Genomic DNA, 17686 nt, shown 5'->3' with positions numbered 1-17686 from the left:
TTACATGGTTCTAATATGTGAAAAGCCTCATTTTCCTCAGAAAATATGCATTTTGTTAGAGCTGTAGCGCTGCTTTCTGTTTTCTCTTCCTAATGGTCTCCAAATCAAACCTGATGGCTGCCTGTACTGGGATTTGGTTTATACATCTTAACTAGAAACAGAAAACATGTTTCCACCTTTGATCGTCTAACAAAAATCTGAGGTAAATTCTTATTTCCCCCTAATGTATTTCAACAGTTTTCTTGCATTTTATATTTTCCTCACTTACCCACTGCCACTTTTGGGAAATTAAAAAATCCTCTGACAAAATAATACAACAAAAACCTATGATCCGAGCTGTGAGGACATTGCCCACTGAAATAAGCAAAATGGGCAAATAAAAGCCATTGTCTTGGAGTTCAATAAATTATTAAATAAATAACCAAGAAATAAACTTCATTGAGATTAAAAAATCATAGTAACATCACATACAGGACTGTGTAATTCTACAGTCTCTGCAATATTATTTTGTTCAACAATAATTTCAGCTCAGGACAAGTAAGGGTGAAAATTCAGACGCAACAAAGGAATCACAAAAAAATAAAAATCAAAATTTCCAGTCAAGTAAACACCACCTTGTAGCAGGCACTTAAAATTTCCTTTAAATACTTATCTCCATGGCAGAAAAATTAACCCAGAGATTATTTTAACAGGTAGTTTAAGTGATTTATAATTGCCAACAGGTACAAATTAAACAGCTCTCCAAGAAGAGAGGAGTAGATATATGAAGTTATCATATGTTCATAAATGCACAGTTTCTATTCAGTAAATTTATGTAAAATTCAACACATAGGGAATTCAGCATTGTTCTTGATTGTGATTAATTAATGGGTAATAAAGCATTATAGAGAGTCTATGATGTCTTAGCATACAGAATTCCCTTCTTCTCCATGGGATTTCTGCTAAAGGCCATATTCTCACTAACTTCATATTTCCTGCATTATCAACCTTGTGTTTGAGAAACTGAGACCACATGTATTTTTTCCTGTCTGGATAGGTTTTGTTTCAGGGGTAGCTCTAATCATTCAACTGCTTCATTACAAGGAATAAACCTTGAGAATATCAAGTATTTGTACAGAATCAGGTATAACCTATTCTTAGCAAGGAGTTGTGTTGAAGATCCTCATCCAGAGCCTCACAATAGGAATTAGAGTCAGATATTTCCAGACAGTAATTTATCCCATTTTGAGACAGCTGTCTAAAGCAAGTAGGAGGAAGAACCTCTTTGGAGGTGCTTTTTTCTTCCTTTTGATTTGGAAGTCTCAAGAGCTTAGCTTAGTCTGGATAACTAATTTTTAGACAGATAAAAATCAGGTCAGCTGACACCTGTCCTGGTTATCTCTCTTTATGTCATTCTAGATCTACTCATCTTGGCCAAGGAACAAAAATCCTGTCAGCCAGCATCTCCCAGCCTAAGGTCAGGACCCACTTACAGCTGCTTGTGCAAACTCACAGGAAATTCAAATGGATAAACAGTGTTCTTATGGAAAGCAGTAAAAGTTCTCAGTGAAAAATGCAGAGTACAATTATTGGTCCTAGTCTAAATGTTATGTGTCATGATGATTTACCTACGAAAAATACAGAAGACATTTCTGCCCTCACATATTATTTTGAAACCACTAAGGACCAAATAGCTCTTTCCCAACACTGCAGTTGTAAGCAACCACTTCTAATCCATGAAAAGCTGGGAATATGAACTGCATCTCCACAGAACCACAGCAACCGAGGGTCGGACATCCCATAGGACATGGCATGGCAAAACAGGTAAGGATATCATGACACAGAGTAGGTTCACCATCATTCACCCCACCAGTTCAGAGCTGGATTCAGAGCAATGTTTAAAACCATTTTATTTCTCAGAAGTGTCTGCTGAGACCTGCTTCTCTGGCAGTGAAGAGCTGTGATAGCTGAATAGCCACGTACCTCCCAGTCAAATGGAGGTTAATAGGGAGAATTTCTTACAAGGACAACACAGAATTGGCTTCTCAAGGTTGTGTCCTGTTCTGGGTACACACACTCCAAAAGCTCCACTGCAAATTTCAACCTTTGAAGAGACCAGCAGAACTGAGCATAGGAACCTCACAACAAAGACTCTTTCACAACATTTTCACTCTTTTCATCTGCTCATAGGCATTCCAGCATCTGCATAAATGAAAAAAAAAACCCTGCTCAAGATATTTTGTGAACCTACTTTCTCAAAAGAAAGAGAAGCAGGATGCAAAATAAAGAAAGATATAATAATTTAATTGATTCTTCATTAATCAAAAATGTATTTATTTAGGCATTGTTTTTACCAAACTAAGGTAAATCATGAGGAGCCACAACGTCTCATTGTAGTGACCTGTGAATAAACTTATAGGTAAGACCTTGGTCTACTCAAACCAGGTAGAAAAGTATCCATCTGCATCTAACAAAAAAGTAGGGTGATGTTTACCCCTGTATGTGCAGAAATACAGACAGGCACAAAACTTTCTGCCCATTTTGAGTCTGAATTCAGATTTACTTTGACCATCCAGTAAGATTTCCTTCCCTCTCACCTCAACAGAGTTCATGTCAGCTACAGGCTAAATGAAAATTCAGATCTATCTTCCATCCTCAACCCTGCCATCAACTCTACTCATCCCCTTCAACTCATGATTGCCTCAATTTTTTCACAAGAACACAAGAACAATAAATAGACTTTTCTAGAAAGCATTCAGACCCTACTTTGAAGATAATACTGCATATGTGCAAAATATTATTGCTGTCTGGTTTCATAAGTAGTTATTTATTTAAACCAGTGATACTGTCATAACAGTTTCTCCCTTAAGAAAGCAGTTTAGCACATTGATTTGCACTTGTATGGATTTGAGGACTTTGCTTTTGTTTTAGCAAAGCATATTCATGCCTTCTAGCCTTGCAGAAAATTTATGAAGAAATAAAATTCTTTATTCTTCATAAAATTTGCTGCAAGTCTAGAAGACATTGTGTTGTACAAACTTCCAGTATTAAATGTTAGAAAACATAAATGTTTCAATTGTCAAAACAGCTTTTCAGGATGTTGAAAGCCTAATTATATACTTTTGGGCAGTACCTCCTAGTTGAAGTACAAAGGGATTTGTTGTGTAATCAGGTGGTCAGCTTTCCACTAACGAGGCAAATTGTCTCAAGTACATACTTTGAGAAAAGTTATAGGAACGAATGTACTGCAGGTTGACTGGGAGTTCAAAGCTTCAAAGTCTCTCTGGTATTGTGGTTGCTAAGTCCACTTTACACCCCACAAGTTGCCCTAAAATTGGTCTCTCCTTACAACACTGCTAGAAAGTTCTCCCTTTGTCTAGCTTCTGCTGGTCACTGGCCCTCTCCCCCCTCCCATCCCTTTTCCCATTGGCTCCTGTTATGTCATTCAACCTTGCCTCTGCCCCCTAGCCCTCAGACTATTGGTTTTGGATGCTCTGCCTGCCTTTGGGATTTTTTGGGATAAAAGTGGCCCGGGCATTCAGTTTTGTTTCTTCTTGCCTCTGCCCCCTTTGGGTGTTGTTGCCATTAAATGCCTCAGAATTGCATGCAAAGAACCCATCTCACCTTTTTGTCTCCCATTTGTGCACAGACTCTGTGTGTGAGTGGCTGTTCGTGACTACCTGCGAAGGTGAGATTGTGTGCACGCGTAGGTGCTGGGAGAGTGCCGCCTAAGTGTCTCCACGAGGGACCCAGTAGGAATAAACGCAGCATCCATCCATCAAAGCTCTCATTCAATACTCTGGAGTCTTTTCCTCTGAAAAAATGACATTACCTATGATTCATCAATCAGTGGTTTATGTAACCTGATAGCATTTCACTTTCACTATCCATCAAGTCCACAAGGTTTTTGGTGTGTGATAACATGCTTTGTGTGCAGAGATATCATCAGGCTAGATGATTAAAGATGATACTCCTGGCCTTTCTAGGCACACTTTACTTAGCTCAGTCCTAAAGGTGTGAAACACCTGAGTGGAAGATCCAGGATCTTTTGGGAGTCAGGCACATAGCTTGGCATGCACCTGTGAGCACGGCTTTCTAGCTGCAAACATCTCATTTTTAAAACATGGGAAATTTTCATAGGATCCCCTGAAGCAGATACTCTTTCTCAGAAAGGTTAAAGTTGCATGAAATATACATTCTCTTTTGGCAGTGAAAGTTAAAATACGGACTTCAAATAACAGTGTAGCTTTAAGACTTTCTAATAAAAAATACCTCACCTCTATGGTGATAACTTCTATGGTTCTTTCAACAGTGGCTTTTTCAACTTCTACAAACTGTTATGAGTATTATAGACGGCAGCAGGATGATATATGACTTGAAGCAGTGAGCTGTAGTGATCCATAAAACCATGAAGATTATGCCTGCTTATGACATCATCTTAAAAAAATTTGAGAATGTGTTAAACCCTCATTTACATGAAGTGGTATGAAATGTTCTGTAGACATGAAATCATTGCCAACATTGCTCATTTTTAACACAACTAAGCATGAACACAACTCCAGGTATGTGGCAAAGTCATAGCTCTCTAAAGTGAAATGAGCCATTTGCAGCCTGTGGCAACTCCATGAAAACTAACAAAATCAAGCCTACAGTCATGAGAATCATGGTCACTAGCTGGAGTGGAAACATGTAGGAATCCTGCAAATCAAGAAAAATAATAATAATTAAAAAGACTACCTATGTAGACAATAATTTATGCAACAGAAAATACTCTGAAATCAAAAGCAGAGTTTAAGATACCCACTCTAAATATACAGTAGGTATTCAACAACTACGGATTTTAAAGACACTTCCTGAAGTCTGTGCCTCTCTGCTGCTCTGCACAGGGCTCTTTTCTGAATCAAATGTTTTCATAAGGTGACTTTATAACTTTGTCCCATTGAAATTTTATCATTTGTTAGCACAGTATGTGTTAATATGAAATTGTTTCAATATGTTAATGACTGAAATGTTCCAGAGCCTCATTTTTTTCCCCTCACAATGATGCAGTCCTTTCAATTTTCACTGGGTATTTGGCTCCATAACAATTTATTGAAAAGAAACAACATCTTTTGAACTAGCCATGTCCCTTGTAGCTCCCACATTATTTGTGAGAGCTCACATTTAAGTACTGACTTTTTCACACCATTCCTGATTTCTGTTATCAAGGATGAGCTCAGCCAAAAGTGGATTTGCTGCTAAATGGAAAGAAACAGCAATATCTGGTATAAAAGACACTACCATAACAGACCAAAAATCCACTAGCTGTTTTCAGATGCATATGCTGAACTTCTAATGAATTGTTAATGACTTCTTACAGTAGACAGATGATGTCATGTACTGATTCACGTTCCCTATGCTTATCTAAGTCTTTTCCCATCTCCAAGCAGAATGAAAAGGTCAGGTCTTACACTCACACATACAATGATTCAAGCACACTGTAAATTCAGCCCTACTGCACTTCTTTTTGAAGCAGGGCTATCTCTTATCTTGCAGCTACGTGTGATGACATACCATAAATAAGTTAATTAATGTTTCATGGTATTGTCAACGTAAATTCTCCTACGTAAGCTCATAGACTGCATCTGCCCTTAGTGAAAAATTATTGCGAACATGACTGATTCTCAGTTCATCACAAGTCTCCTTTTTAAACAGCAGGGAAAATGCCACTATTAATAGCAGAGCTGTCAAGACAGCATCATCTAAAAGACTCGGAGTGTTTCAAGACAAAGCCAGATTGTCATTCTCTTGCAGCAGTTTGCCGAGAAAAAAAAAGTGATTTTTTAAAAGTGAGATAGTTTAAAAGAAAACTTCGTTAGAAGTTATGCACTGCATCAGGGGTGAAGGGCTGACATGAATCTGTGTAGAATTCTTACGAAAACCAGCAGTTTCCCAGAAAGGTCACTGATTTCATTTGCTTCGTACTTGCCAGTGATTCACCTGCAGTGCAGTAAGTCTGGGGAGCATGGAGGGTGGCTCCTGGTCTCACTGCATCTTCTACAGATGTCTGTGCTCTTTATGTAAGGTGCTGGGGTGGGGAAGAAGGGGTGGAGAGTTCTCATAGTTACACTTAGTAAATCAGAAACAGCACTTCTACACATGCCTAATTCCTCTCTTTTCTCCCTAACAGGATCATTTAGAGAGACTTCAGTCTGTCATTCAAGAGCTTAGGGGTGGCCTAATTTAGGCCTTCCAGTGCCTGAAGGGATCCTACAGGAAAGATGGAGAGAGACTGTTCATAAAAGTATGGAATGACAGGACAGGGGGGAATGGCTTCAAGCTGAAAGAGTAGGTTAAGGTGGGATATTAGGACGAAATTCTTCCCTGTGAGGGTGGTGAGGCCGTGGCACAGGTTGCCCACAGAAGCTGTGGCCCCCCCATCCCTGGAAATGTCCAAGGTCAGGTTGGATGGGGCTTGGAGCAACCTGGGATAATGGAAGGTGTCCCTGCCCATGGCAGGGGGTTGGAACTGAATGATCTTTAAGGTCCCTTCCAACCCAGGCCATTCTGTGATTCTATAATTTGATATAGTCACCCTGCCCTTCCTTTTAGCAAGGCTTTTTGTCCTGCTTTGAAGTACACATGAATGCAACACGTGTTAGAGAACTCCCTATACTACTGTAGTAGTGGCATGTATACATTCCAGCAGTATCTTTGAAACCTGAATACCTTTTTATACATTAATTGCTATAGAAAGTGACTGATAGGAATTAGCATAGCAGGAAGCAATGGATGGCTTAGGCTACCAGAAAGAAAGGACAGTATTTCTATTCCATATTCATATTTACCATTAGCACTGTCTAGAGCCCTTGAGAGTGACACTGCTAACCAAAAGGAAGTCCTGCTTTTGCTTTTAACTTCTGGAAACAGGTTGCAGGAGAGACAGGGGAAAAGAAAATCAAAAAGTTAAACCTTTTGTTGTATTCAAAGGTAAATCGTTGGATGCAATTAAAACTCTATACACTGTACATAAGAATGGCACTTGGAACTATAACTCACCACTGAGCTGTCAGTTCTGACTTTTCTGATCTAAACATGGAGTTTATTTCTCTTGCTTGAAGGATTCCCAGCTATAGGCACCAATTCAGCACAAACTGCTGACCTCATTCTCAGAGCAATCATTAGCAATAGTCCTTTGAGGCTACATCATTGTTCTGTGAGCTGAGTAACAAAGTGCATCATAAAAGTTGGTTTAAAACACTGTTAACTACCCAAATTACTTCTTTCCATTTGCTTGTCAATTCCATAGATGGACACCACTCATTTCTGACTCATCTTTTTTTTCCACTGGAGGAGAAATTATTAACTTTCCACCTCTTACCTCTCAGCTGCTTCTTACATATTTCTTCCTCAAGTTTAACATCAGTTTTGAGATCAACAAGAACAGCTCTTTGTATTTTTATCAGCACTGAAATGGCCCACATGAAACAGGAGTAACAAAGAAAGTTGTGCTAGCAAAAGCATATTTGACAAAACACTACTTGATCAAAGCAGTTCACACAGCTTAAGTGCTAACAGTAGAAAATTACCACTCCACGCACCAGAAAGTACAGACATTGTAGTATTCAACAACACAGCACCAAGCAAGAAATACTGGGAAGAGAGCATTATAGCCAAAATTTTCAGACCTTGCCATCCAAATGTAAAAATTTAGGGAACAATCAAGGTCCCTAATTATAATTGTCTGGTGTGATTTTACACTCCCTCTGATGGTCCGAATAGTTTTCAGTTGTTACAATAGTGTCCTGATAGCCAGGTTCATGAATGGCAATCCTGGATTTTAGGACATATAAAATGACAGCAGAAGTCTTCTGATTTCACATTTGGCCATGTAGGCTACTTTGGCTTTTTCAGATGTGCTGAGACTGTCAATGAAATCTCTTTTTTATGCTTTACTTTTGGTTTGCAGCTTAATTTAAAAGGAATGAAAGGCTACTAAAATTGCTATAAACATGAAATAATTGCATTAAACATTGTGCTCAACTCAGGTAACAGCTGCAAGCTGTGACACCTGCACCATTCTGTGTCATTACTGGTAGTATTTACACTGATGTGTATTAATGCTGCTGCTGTTCTGATTGCTAGTTTACTCAAAAAAGTGAAATAAACCTATTGCAAGGTAATGCCTAAACCTTACTTTTTTCTGTTTTGATACAACAGGCCAACTAATCCATGAGTTATTTACACACTTCTAATTCCTGGTAACTGAGCAGCAGCATAATTTACCAGAGACATCTGCCTCACACAGCTGTACAGCAGCTGGGGAAGTGCCCGCAACAGGTAATATGGCTCTGACACTCACAAATGGGACAGATACATCCACATCCATTACAAAGAGTCTTAACGTGTCTTATTAACATTATTAAGCAAATTTAGAGCTCAGACATTGAAAAGTAGCCATTAAAAGTGGGAACCAGCTGCCCAGCAGGTGCCAAGAATAGCCTAAGAAAAAGGTAAATGTGAGAATGAGAGAGACAACCTTAAATCTCAAGCACTGAGCACATAGGAGAGTTGAAGCATCCCTGATGGAATTAATTTCATTTGCATCTAGACACCCACAGTGTAAACATTTGCACCTGAGCAAGTCACCCAAGGCTTCTTTTGTAGGCAAAAAGGAGAAACAAGCACAAATCACCTAAGCTGTTTTAGACCTCTGCATTAGAAACAGGCACTAGAATGATCTCCTTCTTCATCTCACATTTAGTCATTCAAATCCCACTGCTCAGGATATAAAAGCAGCAGACACTTGAGACAAGGCTGGTTCCCTGTTCCTCTGATGCCAGTACATCCCAGTGCAGAGCATGGTCAGAATTTTGCAATTCCAGACATTGTGTAGGTAGTTTCCAGAAGGAACCAGGGCATTGGGAAAATATGTCTTCTGGATTGTTTTTAAACTTCAGCTATGGTGTCACCTAACCCTCTTATAGGCACAATTCTTTAGACAAATCTTTGTACAGAGACTTAAACACCAGTATGAATATCTAAAATGAACATGTAACTACTCAGAATAGAATTGATCACAGACTTCTTCAATGAGAACACTTGATTTTCCTTTTCCTTAGGCTGATAACACTTGTCATGCACAGTAATAAAAGGTTTTTCCTAAGATCAAGGTTAAGGAACTTTGGTAAAAATAGCTCTCCAACCACTCACTGAATGGCACCAACTGCATAGTATTTAGTGCCAGCCTCTTAAAATCTGAGTTATGAATTGTTCTGCTGTCAAAGAGATTCCACAATTTCATATTCCATTCCTGTTTGTGTAGGAAAACACTACTGCTGCTCAAGAAAACTTGCAAGAGAAGCTGCAATACCTTAATTTTGTTAACTTTACATGTGACTAATTGCTGGATAGACTTCTTGCTGACTCTGCCAAGAGGCTGTGTGGCCCAGGAGGCTGGCAACGCTCCTGGGACATCATGAGCCTACTTTCATTTCTACAATGCACTCAAGAAGCAGCCTTTCTCTTCTTCTCTCAAAGCATTAGTGGCTCCCCCCAGTCCACTTGCAGGACAGCTGCAGTTAGAATTTGGGATCAATATTTATTTGAAAATTGGTGTTTCATTTTATCTCTCTCAACCCATAGCTTGATTAAATTTTGATACAGAAACCACTCACTTAGATGCCTTAAAACAGAAGAGATTCTGCGTATTCAGTCTTTTGAAATCTTAAACACAAACTGGTCTATCCATTGCTTTTCAGGACTTGAAACAACATCTCTCACATAGGCTGAGCATACAGACCACTGCTGAGTGTCACTGGCACACAGATCTCTTTCCACCCAGGAAAAAGCACACCAAGGCATTTTCAAGTCCAATAGCCAAGCAGTGAATATTGGTGTCAATCCCCAGCCAAATCCCCATCTGTATAATTGCTTTTCAGCACAATTCTATCTCTGTAAAATGGGTTTTATCATGCCTTCATTTCAGAGGAGTGAAATTGCTACAGTGAAAGTAACACCAGAATATTATTTCATCCTAGTCAAATTCTACAGTGAGTCTTTGAAGAGATAAACTTGTTTCAGATGTTGCACGAAACTTACTGTCATGGTGAAGATAAAGCACTGTACTTACTTCTCTCACACTGGGACTGTCCATCCAGAGAGAGGATAACAGGAACCTGGTGAAAAGAAGTATATGATCATATCAAAAATAGAGAGCAATATCCAGCAGTGGCACCCCCTTAAAAAAAAATAACAACTACACACAAAAACCCCAAAGCAACATGTACAACAATAAACAAAGCATTTTGTCACTTTCTAGAGTCTTATTTGCAGACTGTTGTAATCAAGTTAAGAGGCTACTCCCCCAGCTAAATATTCCTTCTGTATTCACCTCAAGTAGCACAGATGCCTGAAGCAAGCCAACACTGGAACTTGAGCCATTGCAATGAAAATCTGGTACTACAGACTAAACCAACAAAGAAGGGGGTTTCCAGTTAAGGCAATGGACTTGGCACTGAAGCAACTAATTCCTGTTCTTGGGAATAGAAAAGATGTACATGGTAACTTCTTATCACTGAGAACTTTTGCTCAGCTTTTGTGCCAGAACCTTGGCCTCTATAAATAATTAAAAGACCTGTTTTCCAAAGGCATTGGGGTACCTAGCAGAAACTAAGGAGACACAGGACAGGAAAAAAAAAAAAGGGATTTGCCTAATTTCCACTGAAATCAGAGGAAAATGGTTCTAGTTGTATCCTTGGAAATCTGCAGTCAGATTCATTAACACTGGATTTAGTCTATTAAAACCTGTACATTTTTCCCTGAACCATACTCCGTGCATACTAGAGAAATAAATTTGCACAGGTGGTTTTATTCTGACATTTCCTGGCTTTTTAATCCTAGTCTTTGCGTTCTGAAAAGTATTAATTGAGCCAATTTTCTTGCATGACAAAGAATCCACCAGTGTTAGTAAAACATGAGATTTTACTTTAATAGTGACAGAATTTTCATTCACATTTAGACTTGACTGAAAAATGTACATGATTTCTACCGTGTTACCCTGAATGAAAACTCTATCTGTCAATTTAAATAACTTTCACTCTTTCCTTATTCGTCATACCGCTTTTATCCCTTCAGACACCTTTTCTTTTTGATCTATATTCTACAACAAACCTCCCCAGCTTTAACTTTTTCCATCTTTTCTGAGATATGTTTTCTTGTATTTCGATTACCAGTGGCCTGGTGTTTCATTTGCTCTGGCTTTCTTTGTAACTTTTGTTACCTTATTTAGCCCTTGAAAACACCCACGGGGAATATTATCTCAGCAGCTTATCAGAGCTGTAAAATTGAGGCTACATTCCTGATGTGCAATATGCTGTTGCAGTACCTTCACGAGGGCATTCTGCATACACCAGGTGAATATTTACTGATGTACTAGTGCAATAATGACCCACCTTCCTCTGCTCCTCTCTGGGGCACTTTCTGTCTATAGGGATCGGAATTAACGACAGTCTCTCTGTGCTGCCTGATGTCAGAGCTGAGAAAGGTGTCAAGGATATATAAGAGCCGTATTACTTGCCAGAAAGGAAGAGGGAAAAGGATACTCCAGAGCTAGAAGCAAGCGTGGAATTGTTGCATGCACACTTCTTGCTAACCAAGAGGGCTTGCTGGCTTCTCCAGTCAGATCCGTGACCACAAAAAGGTAAATAATTTCCCCTTTTTCTTACTTTACCTGCAGTGCAACAGATGTGCTTTAGAAAAGCACAATATTCCCTATTATTAATCAAGAGCATTTTTCAGGAAAAGGCTAAGACAACTTCAGAGTAAACTGCACTGGGGACCAGAATTTGAGACTGGGATATGTCAGGAAATGCAACCCAGAGAGAAGGGATAGGATTGAAACTACTGTATGGAAAACGAGCATTTACTGCTGAGAGCTGTATTTCTGAAACTGAATTGTGTCACTAAACTTGAGGGGATCATTTTTCTCACTCTAGCCTGTGAAAAAGACTAGCTGCTCTTGATTTAGGACAGAATGGGCATCAATAATAGGATATGCTGAAGAGTATTTGGGTTGGCTTTCAGTTTTGAATCATTGTTCTTTTCAGAAAGTTTGGAAGGAAAGATGTGCAACCTAAAGCTGTCAGCTTTCTTCATTGCACTTTCTGTCACTCTGAGCTGTTTGGAAGCTACACCTATTGAGAAGTGAGTAATAAATAATCATGTTCATTTCTTTTTAGGGGAAAAGATTGGATTATTGCATGAGTTGCTTTTGCTTTTATGTCTAAAATAATACAAAAATAGAGTTTTTCAAGCTCACTATTTTATTGTTGTTCAAAGATTACTGTCTATGGCTGATGATCTATCTGATAGTACTTCCAAGAGACAAGGATGGATGTTGCCTGTAATGTCACAGAATACACTCTCAGGACTTAGTGAGGAAATGCCAGAACAACCAGCAGCAAAGACAAAAAGGTATTGATTTTCCTTGTTTCTTCCAGTCATATCAGATTGAATCATGAAGCAAACTTTGTTCCAGTGATATACTGCCACTTGAGACTCTGCTTCTGCTGTTATTTCTCAAAAAAAAAAAAAAAAAAAAAAGAGATTAAAATATCCTTCTACTAAGCTTTCCTGTAAGCATAAAGATCAGCTTTTCTGTAACATAAAGATCAAAGCATTCAGGGTAGAAGGTGAAATCCAGGGACAAAGTTGCAAATCATTTAATCACTTTACAATTATAACACTTTCATAAATTACAAAGGCTGCAAATACTACATTACCTTGAGAAGACGGTGTATTTTGAAAGTTCCTTCTTTTTTTTAAAACTTTGTCAGATTTCCAAGCCCTGAAGGGGAAAAAAAAAGAAAACATAGCCTTCTTAACAATACTACTGTTCTGCTAGAATGGAGTTATTTTATAGTACAAATGCTTTCGGTAAGTAAGCAATTTTTTAATCACAGAATTAAATATGAATTTAATCATGGGAAGAAGGAAAATAAGAAATTGGTTCTGATAGAATTTAACTTGTCTGAAATACATTCTCATTTATAAATTCATAAATTCAATTTCAGGCAACTTTTTAATGAATAAAAAACATTTCAAGATGTATTTGCAATTTGTGCTAAAAGATAAGCAGCACTGAACTATTCTACTTTTCACAGAATCATCAAGGTTGGCAGAGACCTTCAAGTTCATCTAGTTTTGTCAGGTTTTTGAGTGAATGTCTTTCAATGACAATTCTGTTATGGATAAATTCAGAAAATACATATGTATATAGTTGCCTGTTCCTCTCTCTCTGAATACATATATTAAAAATAATATTATATGACAATTTTTGTACCTTCCGATGTATTTTTATAATGAAGTTCTCACATTTTTACAGCTATCACTTAAAAAAAAAATACAAAACCCCCAAAATAACTGCAATGCTCAAACACAAGGCATCACTTTCATGAGTGTGGTGTGCCTTATCTGCCTTTTTGGGGCTGAGAACCATGTCTCACTGGGTGAATTTTCTCCTGGCAGCATATATTCATTTAAAGGCTCCAGACCACACAGCTAAAAGGGTTGGTGGGTTCAGCCAGGCCAGACATGAGACAGAAACCCAGCAGCTTCCTGTAAGGGCTGGAGTTTTGAACTTGGGGTATCAGGCCCTGATTTTGTAGCTTTAAGGAAATAGAGAATTCTGCCTCCACAAACAGAGCAGGATCTCCATGAGAACCAGTTGCTGTTTGAACCTCGTATGTTAAGGAATTGATTAAAATCAATAGAAAGACGCATGAACATCAATGAGAGGTTATATCAAGCCCTATCCAACCATTTTCTTTTAATGCAATTACACATTTAATATATTAATTGCTTAAAAAATTGCTGCCCATCTGCTAATGAAGAACCAGTATAATACAGACATTCCTTTCACAGCTGCTGTTCCATTTGGATTCTTACATCAATACAAATAACTTCAAATATGACATTTTAGATGACAGATTTAATAATCAATAAGCAAAGGAACGTATTGGTAACTGCTCAGAGTTTGAAACTGGGAAATTGTTGCTCTTCACAGTAAATTTTAGCCACAGTCTAGTATCTAACTCGTGCCATATCAGCATGAAGACATCCAAGAAAATCAGCAATAACTCAGTAGGCAATCTCAGCAAGCCAGTATTTCTGTCTGAAGGAACAACACAGCAGTCTAAGAAACAAATTTGAAAACCCAAGCTCTCTCAAGCGACCTATTTTATTGCGATTACAAAAAACCCCTTATGCTACATAAGTTTTACATGTGGTTCTGTAAATGGTCTGTTGGTTCAGATGATAGAATGTTCTTTTTAGATATGGATTCTTCCATGGATGCTCTTTAAAGTATCATTCAGCAAATGGTTCTCTCCCACCACAACAGAACTTTCAAGTTGCTGGTGTTTCAAAAAAGATGGGGCAGATTTTCAGTAGATGAAATCTCTGTTTAGTCAGAGCTAAGTGGTAGAGGGACAGAGCTAAAGACCATCCTAAGTGGTACTGAAGTTGGCAGAAGCTGGCAATGCCTGCTACCTCTCATGATATGTAAGTTGGGAGAAAGAGTCTTTGGGTTTAATCCACTTGATGTGGACTGGAATATTACCACTCACTTCAGTGAGAGAGGGATATGATTCTGTGGGAACAAGAGAACTAAATAAATGTTAGTGATTATCATTATGTTAGTAATCCTCATGATATCAGTAAGAGCTCTAAATAGATTTAGAAGTTCAGCTGAAAGTTAAACATTTAGTCATTGCTTTCACTTAGTGTCTTACCTATACTATCATTACAGGTTTTCTAGATGTCATAAACTGCTATGCAGGATATCAATAAAAATGACATATGACTGTTCAGGTCTCTGCATTTCAATAACCCCCATCATTAAAACTGATAATAACACCCAGCACAAGGATTTTTTTCAGGCGCAAAGTAGGTGGTGGGAAGATTGTAATGTTCTTGTATTTGTGCACATATTAGAAGAACTCCCACGTTAGCAGAGCTCAAGTGACTATGAGAAGTGGCACACTCGATTGCTCATCATTTGACTTCATCTTGGTTCTCTTTGTTTCATCTTGGCAGTCACCAGCTGGAGAAGAGGAAATGCAACACTGCCACATGTGTGACACAGCGCTTGGCCGACTTCCTGGTCCGCTCCAGCAACAGCATTGGCGCGGTTTATTCACCTACAAACGTGGGCTCCAACACATATGGAAAGAGGGACACAGCAGGGCTATTAAGCAGAGAACCCCAGAACCATGCACAGCTTTAGGGTGTTGAGATGGCTGCTGACATAGTTTTCATTAGAATCTCGGTTTTTAATGTATCAACAACCTCTTGGTCATTTATTACTTGTACAGTCTTACCAGTGCCTTGTTTTCTGTCTGTATGTGGGTATGTGATTTATGTTCACCATTCCACTATGCATGTACAACAACATGCATAGGCTATTCTTTCAACTCCATTAAGAACTCCAAAAATCTGTGCTTGTAAAATTCCTTTGTAAAAATCTATCATGATAATAAATGGAAAAGTAATTGCAACAGGGTTTTTAATCATAATTATTATTATTATTATTATTATTATTAAAAGGATTGAAAAGGTAATCCATGATGTGTATGTCTTTATAGTCACAGTTTGGTAAGAGAAAGAAAACATCTTAATTAAAGAACAACAAATATCAGAATGCAAGCAAAAGTTATGTCCTAATGAAAGTACAACAGAAGAATCTTTTGGTTTTGAAACACCTACAGCATCTTGTTTTGTACAACTGAAGGAACAGCTCGATGAGAAAAGATGCTGCATTGTGCACCATAATCATACAATTGTGCAGTTAACTGACTGGTCTGTTTCCACTACAACATACATCAATCAAGGAAAAGTGGTGTTGCAGCACAGACCTCTGTGCCTACTGAGCAGGGGATTTTAAGGATTTGCAGTTGTTACTTTAAGATGGTATCAGTAAAATGTAAGCATAATGAGCATAAGTGCTTTTAAATATGAATGAGATAAAGCTCTGACAACAACCTAGCAGAAACTCCAGTCCTTGGGTATTCCTTTCCTTGAACTAAAATAATGAAGGGAAGAGAAAAAAACAATGAGTAGTTCAAGAACCAAAATGTATCATAGAAACTGGGTAATTTTTTGCACTGGCATACTTACATTGCTACCAAAATCCAGGGAAACTATTTTACAGATGGGCAGACCTTAATGAGAATCTGACAGTGTTATTTTCTCCTGTCTCAGCCCAGAATCAGTGCAGGCTTAAAAAATATGTTTTTTCCTTTCAATTGTTAAGCAAATTTTCATAGAGGTGACATCTTATATCACAGGAACGGCTGTTTTGTCCACACTTTCTCAGGGAAGGGTTCACTATTGTCTGAAAAACATTATTGTCCAATTATGAAAAACATTCAGCAGAACCTTAGTTCTGGAGAAGCAAATGAAATTTTAATAACTGCCTTCAGTTGGTTTCTTTCCTTTATAAAGTATACTTAGGAAATAGAAACATTTTTGCTAAGTTTACGGTTAAATGGCATATTCACTTCATTTCACAAAAAATACATGGGAAAAAACATTACTGCACAGAATTCCTACTGTAAAAGAGTTACTAAGTACTCTCTTTATTGAGGAAAGTTTCAACCTTTATTAATGTTCTAATGGATATTAATTCTGAATTTTATTGAGAAAACCATTTATATGGTACTAAACTTCTCTAATATTTCTGCCAGCTTGAAATGCTTTTAATTCCAGTTACTTTTGAGTTTTGTTGCAGACTCATCGTGTGCTTAATTTGTTTTTCAATTAGAATATTTGTGTTTCAGAAAATAAATGAGAAAGTGAGAGGATGTCTTTGAAGTGTCACTGTGACATTGTTTGTACAGAGGATGAACCAAATGGAGTCTTCCCTGTGGGTGGATGCTGATCTCTAGGCGGATCCCAATGTGGAATATGAGCACCAGATGAGTGCCAGAATGAGCACCAGATGAGTGTGGAATATGAGCACCAGGTTTTGTTTTTTCAGCTACCATTTGACAAACCCCAACAAAGCACAGGTTTCCCATGCACAGGACCAGTGGAACTGGGTACATCGATTTTTGCCTTATGCACTCTTGACTCTGGTGGATTTGACACTAGCATGGCCAAACTATTTGGCAAATACTGAAAAATGTAACTCATACCCTAAATCAGTGAAACCAGGGAGAGAGAGAAGAGGAGGACCGTCTCACCTGTCTTCAGCTCCTCTTTCTCTAACCAGTTGTCAGTGCTCTCCTGCTATTTGGTGGAGGAAGACAGCTACTTCCAATTCATCCCATCTTAGACATCTATTTTAGGATGGGATTAATCACTCCTGAAGTGCCTCTATTTCTTCATTGATGATCTAGAGTGTCTAGACAATTAGCTGAAAATGAGCACTTAACTTTAAGATAACTAGAGTTAGGTGACAGGAATCTCATCTGCATTTGGTATGAACTGTTCAAACTAAAATAAAAGAGAGAAAATTTGGTAAAAAACCCACACCTCCAACACCTCAGACTCCAAATCAACTCTTTTTCTGAGCTATGTTAGTTAATTCATCAGTCAGATCATCTTGAGAAACTTCCTTCAGTGAGACTTGTTTCCCCACATATTCCCTTGAGAACACAACTCTGCTCCCCTGCCTCCTGCTGTTAACTGCACTGAGGCCTCTCAGAGAAGAAGGATCTAGCTGTAG

General features: G+C 38.3%; 2 protein-coding genes across 2 annotated transcripts in view; one reads left to right on the top strand and one right to left on the bottom strand.

Moving 5' to 3' along the window:
* Nucleotides 1-10132, bottom strand: part of LOC138104781 (solute carrier organic anion transporter family member 1A2-like) — a 28473-nt gene extending 18341 nt beyond the window's left edge. Inside the window, exon 1 of the mRNA XM_069003983.1 lies at nt 10091-10132. Coding sequence (XP_068860084.1) covers nt 10091-10114 — 24 coding nt within the window. The 5' untranslated portion in view covers nt 10115-10132. The remainder of the gene's footprint in view (nt 1-10090) is intronic.
* A 1306-nt stretch (nt 10133-11438) lies between these two features.
* Nucleotides 11439-15515, top strand: IAPP (islet amyloid polypeptide). The gene is made up of 4 exons (XM_069003982.1): nt 11439-11659; nt 12066-12162; nt 12298-12432; nt 15055-15515. The coding sequence occupies exons 2-4, from the start codon at nt 12083-12085 to the stop codon at nt 15242-15244; spliced, it is 405 nt and encodes a 134-aa protein (XP_068860083.1). The 5' UTR covers nt 11439-11659; nt 12066-12082; the 3' UTR covers nt 15245-15515.
* The last annotated feature ends 2171 nt before the right edge of the window (nt 15516-17686 follow it).

Source organism: Aphelocoma coerulescens, chromosome 1A, assembly GCF_041296385.1.
Source record: "Aphelocoma coerulescens isolate FSJ_1873_10779 chromosome 1A, UR_Acoe_1.0, whole genome shotgun sequence".
NCBI classification, from domain to species: Eukaryota; Metazoa; Chordata; class Aves; order Passeriformes; family Corvidae; genus Aphelocoma; species Aphelocoma coerulescens.
Note: the sequence above shows the minus strand (reverse complement) of the source record. Positions and strands in the feature narration are given on the sequence as shown.

What these genes read in the sequence shown, in the direction of transcription:
- IAPP (XM_069003982.1), top strand. Translation starts at nt 12,083, where the DNA reads ATGTGCAACCTAAAGCTGTCAGCTTTCTTCATTGCACTTTCTGTCACT. An exon ending in GAAGCTACACCTATTGAGAA is followed by an intron (nt 12,163 to 12,297) that starts GTGAGTAATAAA and finishes TGTTGTTCAAAG; the next exon opens with ATTACTGTCTATGGCTGATG. An exon ending in CCAGCAGCAAAGACAAAAAG is followed by an intron (nt 12,433 to 15,054) that starts GTATTGATTTTC and finishes TCATCTTGGCAG; the next exon opens with TCACCAGCTGGAGAAGAGGA.